The 10,700-nt window shown below is 39.7% G+C and overlaps 1 protein-coding gene and 1 pseudogene across 2 annotated transcripts in view; both read left to right on the forward strand.

Annotated features, from left to right (window-relative positions):
- Nucleotides 1-363: 363 nt before the first annotated feature.
- Nucleotides 364-10,700, forward strand: part of LOC111328129 (caveolin-1) — a 14,816-nt gene continuing 4,479 nt past the window's right edge. The window contains exons 1-3 of one of the 2 annotated variants that reach the window (XM_022932510.2): nucleotides 364-464; nucleotides 778-916; nucleotides 6,294-6,469. In XM_022932510.2, the coding sequence (XP_022788245.2) occupies nucleotides 6,398-6,469 (72 nt within the window). In that variant the 5' untranslated portion in view covers nucleotides 364-464; nucleotides 778-916; nucleotides 6,294-6,397. Of the gene's footprint in view, nucleotides 465-777; nucleotides 917-3,493; nucleotides 4,077-6,293; nucleotides 6,470-10,700 lie in introns of those variants that run through there. The other variant, XM_022932478.2, reaches the window with a different exon arrangement.
- LOC148723301 (uncharacterized) lies at nucleotides 7,478-8,855 on the forward strand (annotated as a pseudogene).

The raw sequence follows: 10,700 nt of genomic DNA on the forward strand, positions 1-10,700 counted from the left end.
CACTTTCTTTGCTTTCTTCAGCGCCCATGATCGAATCGAAGAACTTCACAAGCGATATTAGCAAAGTTTTAAAAGATTATCTATTACACTTCGTCCGTCATCATTTGTCTCATTCTTCGGACTTGTTGGTCAGCGGAGGTAAAATGCTAACACTTTCTGAGAAATTCAAGAAGCGCAGTTTGCAAATAGAGCGGTTCTATTATCTAATTGTAACGTATCCTTTTTTAATAAAATGCAATTTTTTTTAAAACAATTTTCTGGAAATAATTTAAGTCAGAGAAAAGCAAGAGGATTAAAATCGATAAAGTGATAGAATTTGTAAGTAGTTTCGAAACTCTGCAGGTTCATTGAATTCGAAACTCTGCTGTTTCGAAAACAGCTCCTCCCCGCAACATTTATTAATGAAGTTCGTAATCTGAAGAGAGCACTTAGCACTTGATCATCAGAGATCACTCTTTTTTAAGGTTAGATTATTTGGATTAGTAAAAAACATCGCTGACATATTTGATTCCGCATCGGTATGTAATCGGTATCTAAGGCGGCAAACGCCGATCAACGTAACGGCTTGTTTAATATCCCCCTTGGGTGGAAGACTACGAAAATTATAGAAGAATCATAATTAAACGGAAATTAATGAATTCTCCAAAGGGATATCAGGAAGTGCGTTTACAAATGGTTGTCAGAAAATGGTCTTTAAGGTGCTAATTTACTGTATTAAAAAATACTCAAGTAGAGGATTGCGTTACCATCTATGTGTTTCAATTTCGTACCTGTCAGAGCTTTGGACTACACCTAATTGTTCAGCGAAGATTTGATGAAAGGACAGATCACACCCCAAACAGGAGGAATGGAGGGCGAAACGCTACTAAACGTCACTGAAGACAGGGATCCAGAGAATAATAACGCTTATTTGAAGGTAAGAGATTTAAAAGAACTAATTCTATTGCGATACTTTAATCCATTAGCAATCAGCCATTTTGAAATGCACGAAAAGCATCCACAACTAGTTTAAAATCTCAGCCGCTATTTTAATCAAGCCGACTTTTCTTGAAGGTGAAAACTTATTTGTGTTTGTGGTTTGAAAATTGAAGTTTTTGTCTGAGTTTTTTTTCCCAGTAAAAGTGGTAACTCGTGGGAAGATATCGTGGGGTCAAAGGAAAATATATAACGTGGAACAGCCCAAGTCTACAGTTACTATCACTGCTTAATTGTAACATTCTTCAAGATGCAATTTACTATTAACTCCATATTATGAAGTCGTTCAAGGTAGCCCGTTGCACTTTTGAATCGGGGATTTCTGTGGCACTATGCAGGCAATATTGAAACCGTGTTTGGAATAAGATCAGTCATTGACCCGCTTCTGCTTTCGGGTCATGTAACGATATTTGGTGACACAGTTCTGTCCTCCCCAAAGTTCTCGAAGATGAGCCATTTTACTAACCTACCGTGGGAACCGTTGTCAACTCTGTGAGTGAGTTCAGAATTGAGCGCAGCACGGATAGATTTCTGTAGGTGCAAAGGTAATACTCAAATCAGGCTTGAAAGTTGATTATGATTAATCATGAAGTCGACGCTGTTATTTTGCATGATTTTGCCAAAGACGGACCAGAAGCAAAATCTAATTGGATCGATTAGAGTTTTGATAAATTGGAGGTGAAAATTTATCGGTTACGCTGGTTTTACACGTAGTTTTCGGTTTTGTTCGAATCTTTTTGCGGTTTTTCGGTTTTGGATGATTTTTTTCTCCGGTTTCGCGGTTTCTAAAAGACCCCAATGCCCCCTCGCCAAGGAACCATGCTTACTGCATTTTTCTTACATACTGCATGAGTAGAGTATGAGGATATTCTACGTTAATTTACAAGACTTTGTGGGGTACTTTGGTAAGCTTGTCTTGTGCAGTTTACAATATTTTGAATGATATTTTCACCATAACACTGAGAGCTGTGTTATCTACTATTAGCGACAAGTGCGTGGGTTCTCTAACGTCCCCTGCTAGCCAATACAGGGAAGATGCAGAACATGGGGCCTAAGATTTATCGTCCTTATCCGAGGAGACTAAAATGTCTACCCATTTGCAGCCATTTCATAACAAAGGCAGCACATTCTCCTCATGCAAGTTTTTCGATATCCTGAGTTTTGGTCCGGTCTGGGTTTGCCCTTTGACCTCCCCACGACAGTCCGGCACTAAACAACCTGAGCTGACAATCCTTAACGGTGTTCCATATTTACTGCTTGCCGAGGAAATTTCGCATTTCGCACGCTATTAGAATTGAGGACTATAAGTCAGACCCAACCAAACGAATTAAACACAGCAATCTAGCATTTCATGAGTGTATTTAAAAATCGAACTCGAGCTATCTACATAGAAAGTACGCTTGCCATTTTCTTGGCTCACTATGTTGCTTGCATCGGCACTTTCTCATATACAGCTTACCATATTGCAATTTACCTAAATCAAGTCATATTTAAAAAATCGTACATCTTATTTCAACATTTGGTTCATCATTCGGTACTTCGATCCAGCGACTTCAGTTATGAAATATGACACACACAGCTTACTATATCGTAATTTACCTAAATGAAGGTCCTATTAAAAATCGCACGTCTCATTTCAAAATTTGGTTCAGTAAACACATGCAGGTAAATGAGCTTATTCGCTATAAACCGTTATTTTACAGTTATGACATCTTAAAACCATCATACCTTACGAGTGCGATATCGCGACCCCAGTCATGAAATTTGCTATTAACGAATAATCAAAAAATAATCATTTCGCGTATATTACTATTCTATATCCCAAACTAAAGAAAATATCTGTTCGCCTTTTAGAATTGTTTACCAAAATTATCATTGTATAGCTTACCAATCAAGAGAAAGTAATGGGTTTATTTTCTCTTGCTAGTAATGTTTATTTTTTGTTCGTGTCAGTGTCTTTTACACCCCTCGCAACGATCTCTCTTTGCTAGGTAGTGCCACATAAATATATCATAAACAATTTAATCGCTTTACTTTGCAAGAAGCCTTGCTACAAATGGTGAACACCTAAATTGTGGTTTTTCCTTTGATAAAAGGTAAACACCACAGTGTACACTATTGAGTTATGGATGCACGCGGTAGGTTGCTAAGCTCAGAGTCGCTCTCGGCCATCGCCTCGCGCGACTCTTACGCTTCTATCGTGCTTAACAACCTCCTCCGTATTTCAGTAGTATACGCTGTGGTGTTTACCATTTGTTTTAGAACATAACATTGATACATTGCAACTAAAGAGCTTCCTTTTATTGAAAAAATCTTACGTGACCAGAAAAAACAAGTGCGCGGAAACTGGTCATTGCATTTGCTCACGTCAGCAATGTACACCCATGGGCAAATGGTTGACACTGAATGTTGGCTAATCAAAGCGCGCGCTTTACTTTGGTTCTGTTATGATTAAAAATGAGACTCGAGAGTCGCGGTGAAGAAAAGTTTTGTTAAAACACACTTTTTTTTCTTGTAGGTGGCTTATACAGATGTGATCTGCGAGCCAACAGCAGTTCGTAGCCCTAAGTGCATTCACCAGTTTACCAAAACTATTTATGATGGCACTATCTTTGGCACTTACTGGGTACTGACCATTGTATTCGGCGGCCTTCTGTCCTTTGTCTATGGCTTAACCTGCGGAGCCCTGAGCTTCATGATGATTTGGGTGGCAACTCCTTTTGTCCGCTTCTGGTTGATCCCATTGGGATTGTATGGTAAAATCTGGCAATTTATTGTTAGATGCTTCTACGATCCCCTGTACGAGTCTTGCGGCAAGATCTTCGCCAATATCAACATAAACTTTAATGCCAGAGCTATCCAACATGTGTAGCTACATATCGTTTTCGTATTATGCAAAACTACAGCCTTAATTAACTGCCTGAGAGTTACTCATCGTTCGACGGTCACTTGATGGTTATCACAGTATTATGTCATATCTAAACTTGAAAAAAAGCCCCCTATGGAATATAAATTTGCGTTATTCTCGTCCCAACTAAGTTACTGTTCAGCATGATATTACAGTTTTTTGGCCTTCATTAAACATTTACTATTTCTTTTCATTTAGTACCATCTCTCTCTCGAGTATGTCCGATACTTGTCCATTTGCCTCTAGTTCTTTCTCGTGGCTTTCCACTTTGTCGTTTGTGCGTAGATCTTCAAAATCATTGTCGTTCCCCGCTGGTTGATCATTTTCTATCGAGCACTTCAATTGGTTCCTCGCACCTTTTGACAGATCTTCTTAGAGTCAGCAACAAAAACAATAAGTTTCGGGTTTTATCTACTGAAACCCACTTGAAGTTATTTCATGAAAGCAGTATAGGACCCCTTTCTTCAGTGATATGTACAAGGTGATAAACACTCTTGGAGTATTGCAAGAACATTAAAAAAATTGGTAAATCACTCGTATTACGACTCGTCTATCGTACCTATTATCAGTACTATTTTGTAGTAGCAGATGTGATCTGCGAGCCAAGAGCAGTTCACAGCCCTCGCTGCATTCACCAGTTTACCAGCGCCATTTACAAAGGAACTGTCTTCATCTTGTGACAAGTAGTGACCATTGTTTTCGCGGTTTTCTGTCGTTCGTCTATGATTTAACCCTTGGAACCCTGACCTTCTTCACAATTTGGCTAGTGACTCCATTTTTCCGCTACTGCTTACTTCTATTGGAGCTTTTTCGTAAAATCTGGCACTTAGGTGTTAAGTGTCTTTTAGATCCGTTGTTTGAGTCATATGGGAAGATCCACTCCAATGTCAATATAAACATCAATCGCACGAATATTCAAGACGTGTATCGTTTTAGGATTGTATTAAACTGTAACCTCAGACCGTAGCTTGAGAACTGGCACCTTGCGCGTTATTGAGCACCCACTTGGTTCAGTTTTCCCTTACAATCATGCAAGATTATACTCTTTTAATCCCAATGTGCCGGAATAACCTTCCGGTTACCTTCCCAACCTTGTCAGCGAGAAACATTTACCAAAATGACGTTCAACTTAGTACCAAGCGAGGTAATGACAAATTCCAAACGACAAGTGGTATCATCCTCGCCAAAACAAAACTGTACATAGTTATCTCTGCCTCGACTACATCTGGTACTTGCCCTGTTTCACTCTAGATCTTTCTCTCCGCTTTTTACTTTGCGCGTTTGTGCGTATATCTTAGAAATCCCGCACCTATAAGTAAATCTAACGTGGAGCAAAAAAGATGTCCAGTCGTTTGTAATCGTGGCAAATAACACTACCAAAAGAGAAATATAATCTTTTGTCTCACGATGTGGTCGGTTCGGAAGAGGATCATGACGTTTCGTCTGACTGCTAGTCTCCTTCAGGCGTTGAGGTCGATCGATGCTGTTGAGCTCATCTGTGATTTGATGGAATTTCGCGGGAGTGATTGGTGTGTCCTCGGATCAGTTTCCCTCTGCGGTCGGCTACCGCGGTTGTGTTACTTGATCATCGGCATCCAGGCTTCTTGGATTTCTATGCCACTGTCCTTGTTGATGCTGTTAGGGTGAAGTCTTATATGAATTGCTTCTTTCACCATGCGTGTGTAGTAATGGGGAACATGATCAATAAACCTTACTTCGTTCCAGAGCTGGCGGTGTCCGCTGTTGTGGACGTGCTCTGAAACGATGGAGGTCTGCGTCTCAGCGAGTGAGATATCCCTGTGGCGCTCCTTGATTCTCTTCTGCATGGGTCTACTAGTTTCACCAGTGTTAACCTTCCCGCACTCACAAGAAATCCTGTGGACCACGCTATCCTGTTAATCCGGGTCGACGGCATCCTTCAGACGTACCTGTTATGATCATTGCGTAGTCTCTGATTTCAAAACAGCGCGCATGCCTTGTTGTTGTAGGCAGCGGCGAAGTTGTTTGGAGAGGCCTTTGACATATGTAGGACAGGACTGCGGTGGATCTGATCTCGGCGGTTGATATCTTGGTTTTTGTTACTCAGATATTGATAGAATAAGAGGCTGGAGCCTCCACTTGCTATCAAAGTGCTTTAGATATCCTAGCAATTTTGGTTTCTCCGAGCCCTCCCTACTGTTATTGTGTGGCTAGCAATTGAAGAAATGTTAGCATATATATGAAATGTGTGGAAGTATTGTGGCAGTTACAGGCGCAGCGATAGTCTACCATTCCTAATGCTTCGCAGTTAACTCAGCTATGGTCGCGGCTATTGTTCACCCATGTCGGGCTACGTGACTAATCTATATCTTATGAAGCGAAAGCTGACGTTTAAGATTATATAACTGACGTCGCGTGGCCTCAAATTTAGAAGGTTGTCAGTCTGCCTTTGGAAATCAAGGAGAACAGCTGCTGAGGAGATCCTGTTCATTATTTGCTTTGAGAAGGAGGAAAATTACCGCTGTAATTCAGAATATGGATGTTGATACGATTCAGAAAGCCGTGAACGAAGATCGGGATCCAGACAAAAATAACGATTTTGTGAAGGTAAGAGACTCGGGCAACACGAATCATCTAAGCACATGACTGAAGGGAAATGTTCTAATAGGCCATACTGTAACTTGTAAAGCATCATAGGAAGGGTCCAATCATGGCTTGCGATGATTGTTGTTACCCCGAACCTTGATCGAAAATAATCCGCAATGATTCCCTTTATTTATTTCAAACTGAAGCTCTGTTTTTCATTCGTTTCCGACTGGATTCTTTCAGGGCAGGAAATTATCTTAGACTGCAGACTGAGAAGAGAAAAAGTTTTGTTCGCCTTAATCTCACTGAAACGGTTTTTGCCATTTTCTCAAGCTTTATTTTGGGTTGGAGTTGGTCACAACATTCTGCAACATTTTACAAATCTAGATTTTATAACGGTAAAGTCATGAAGCACACGCCATGATAAAATCCGTAATCTTGCTCCCATTCGATAAATGTTTCTTCTGACAGAGAAGATGTAAAATATGACTGAAATCGTTATTTTTTTCTCTTCATTTTCAACCGAACAATTTCAATAAGACTTATAAACAAGTTAATCTGTGAAACAAGATAACTTGAGACCACAACACTGATCAACTATACAGTCACGAAATAACGCTTCGACGGAGAAAAACAGGCAGCTCTTTGTTATTCTTGCTATAATCATATTGTAAGTCTTATTCCATAATATCGCATTGTAAAGTCATATTTGTACAGGGAAATATGTTGCAGCAAAATTGCAAAAAAATTTACTTTTATATTTCGACATGAAAGATACTTCTCTATCAAAAATGTTTCCTCGTCACATATATTTCCTCGTCAAAAACATTTCCTCACCAAAAGTGTTTCCTCATCCAAAAGATATCTCGCTTACAAAAAATGTCATGCATATTTGGAGGTGTGTTCATTGTATTAGTCCTGGCATGTCCGAGTTTCGGATTCCTAGAGAATCACATGAATTCCCCGGTGTACTCGATATCATATTCCAGAGAATATTTAGGAGAATAGACCCTTCTCCAAAATGGCGCCGACCGAGGAAGGACTGGAAACTGGGGGTACAGCTTGTTTACATCTCAAGAGTGGAAGAGATCGATTTCTGCAATTTTTGTCGGTTAATATTGAAATGCCACATAATTGTTCTGTCCCCTTTTGTAATGCTACATCAAAGAAGAATAAGAACCTTCGATTTCACCGTTTTCCCAAGAAAAGAGAGCTAAAAGACCACTGGATTGCTGGATTCGGCGGGACGAGGGAGATTATTTTGCTGTTACAGAAAACGCTCGTGTCTGCTCAAAGCACTTCTGCGAGGAAGATTACACAGCGAAGATGGAAAAGGCAAGAAAATCGTTCTGAAGAAAGGTGCTGTTCCAACTATTTTTAAATGTCTAGTGAAAAACGATATCGGAGTACTTTAGTAAGCAAAGGAAAGCGTTAAGGTGAAGCTTTGGAGGTGCCACGGAAGAAGCGGCAACAAAAGAGCTGCCCACATTGCGAAAGAAAACAAGCGGCTATCTACAGACTGCTAAATGATCTGGAAGCAAAAAATGCACAGTTGAAAGAACTAAGTGAGAGGTTCGAGGATTTCAAAAAGGAAAAGGGAAAGCAAGAAGTTGCCGGAGCCTTGAAGGAGGATAAACACGTGTGTTTTTCTCCTGAAAACTTCAATAACAAGGACCAGTTAATTCGATTTTACACAGGTATTGTAAACTGGGCAGTGTTTTTACAGTTGTTTAACTTTATTGTCAGTAGATGCAAGGATATGAAATACTGGAGATCTGACGTCAATGCAGATGAAAATCATCAGCGTGAGCCTCATCAGCTACGTCAAGGAAGATCTCGAAGTTTGTCGATGCTTGATGAGTTGTTGTAAAGTTAAGCATAGCGTGACAAAGCGTGACAAACAATTCTGGAATAAGCTTTGATTACATAATTACAGCCGGAAATATGATTTATGTGTAACCCTTTGTTGTTACAGTATCCGTGAAAATATTCCTACTACGTGTCGCATGGAATATGGAAACTTGTCCATGTTTTCCATCTAAAAACACGTAGGAACACTAGTTCCGCAGGATTTACGTAAGTGCTCTCCCATATCTGTGAAATTGCGGATATGTGGTAATTAAGTCGTTTATTCCAAGGGAAACTCGTATTATCTTCTATATTTTGTATCCCCAATTATTGACCAGAAAAATATGAAGAAGATCATTCTGGTCCACAAAGTTCCTGCCATTATTTAATTGTTAAAAAAATTTAACATCAAAATATCAAACCCTCTTTTGTACTTTGCACAAAAACACGCTTGTAAATGAAATGACTTAAAACTTTGTATGCTGTTTGTCATCAGTTATCTGCTTATTGTCTCAAAAGCTAAGGCAAACAGGGAGAAAAATAAATTTCATGAACTTTAGCAGTGATTTTGTGAAAAACCCCACGGTCGAATTAAATTTTTTCTACAAATAGATTTTCTGACCCCTCCTTAGAATGGATACAAAATTTACTCCACAACAACCCTGAAATTCCCATTAAGCCTTGTAGCTGAAAGTAATACTTATGATTATGTTTGAGTCCTATTTCTCCATTTTGATGTCGATGAATACAAATGTCTCTTTTAAGCTCTAAACATTCTTCAACTGACTTTCCTTCATCGAAAATATGCTCAATCTCCAGAATTCCAACTGATGGATTCTCATCATTGGGATCATAAATAACACCATCAGGAGAACAACTCATCCGGTAAATATCAGGATTAATCAACAAGGCCGCACATTTGAAAACTTTTACTTGAGGGCCTGATAATTCTTTGAAATCTTTGACAACTGTTTCGATTTCCAGACCATATTTCATGGCCTCAGTTTGCACTTTTGTTGATGAAAATAAACTATGTAGGAACCTATCATTAATTGGTGCTCTTCTGGAAACAACTTCACCAAATCTTGAAGCAGTGATTCTGAATGCTCTCTCTTGATACCAAGCTGAGCAAGTGGACTGACCTCTCGTATTTCTCTCGATTTCCAACGCTTTTTCTCGAGACAACATGATATTTGATAGAAAGAGTTTTTCTTCTTCTACCGCTGTTAGTGGTGGCCCTTTCGTAACATGTTCCGGTAAAGAAATTTCTCCGGGAAATTCAAACACTGCCTCAAGGCCCCCACTGTAAACGGTAGCTACAAAGCCTGGAGGATATACATCCCTTAACTGATTTGCTAAAGGAGACCCTTCCAAAAAATTCCCCCATGGAAGAGACTGGTGGGTTACTGAGTTAAAGTATTGGAGCCAAGAAGCATAAGTGGTGGGACTCACATCGGAAATGTTTCTCCGACTTGTTGAATGTCTCTCAGTCATCAGCCGTTGTTCGATGGGTCTGGGATCGTATAAATACTCCTGTACAGTCTTAGGTGCTACTTTGTGAGGTTTTCGATCTATTCGTGGTTTCACAAACTCAGAAGCAAACCATCTTTGTGGCTCAAGTGAAGGACCTCGAGGTCTATGCCACTGTTGAAGATGGGAGGTTGGAGAGTCGTCATCATTTAGTTTTACCGTTACATGTGTAAACAAAGCAGCTAAATGCTGGCATTTCCCAGTTCCAGCTTTACATGAACACTGAGTGGTGACTTCGATGCCTTCCTCTTCGAAACTATCAGGTACAATTCTTAGTTTATATGGCGCTTCAGTCTTCCTCATGGAGCGATAACATTTTGCTTTTACGACGCAGCAATCCTCAAAAAACAAGATTTTAACACCCTAAAGGTACGTTTCCAGGTAGTACTTGTCTCCCTTTTTCCTTCCCTTTTTGCTCTTGAGCCTCTTATTCGCAAACTCTAAAATAGCTCTCCCGAAGTTTCCATTCCGCGGCACATTTCTCTCTGCCCTTTCCGCCATATTAAGTGTCCCTGTCTGAGAAAGTGTTCCTTCTCACCTAATACAAAATAAAGGCCTTATGTCAAGAATTTGGTCTGTTTATAGCATGAATTATGCTCAAAACTCCAATTTGCTTCGCCTAAGAGGGGCATGGAGAGTTTGTGCCAAAAACCTAACAAACCTCAATAAGCCAAAGTTTTCTCAACTGATTTTGATAAATGGGTCACTAAAGTACATACTGGATTTGGTATGAAAGTTACTCAAGAAGGCAGGTGAGTGTTATGGTTTTTTGAAAAATGGCAATTTTGGAATTTGACCTAACTTTTTCCCCAGGCCCTTCTCTGTCTAATCACTTGAGAACAAAGTTGCATTTATGAAGTAAAAGCTCCACTAT

Source organism: Stylophora pistillata, chromosome 9 (genome assembly GCF_964205215.1).
Source record: "Stylophora pistillata chromosome 9, jaStyPist1.2, whole genome shotgun sequence".
Lineage (NCBI taxonomy): Eukaryota > Metazoa > Cnidaria > Anthozoa > Scleractinia > Pocilloporidae > Stylophora > Stylophora pistillata.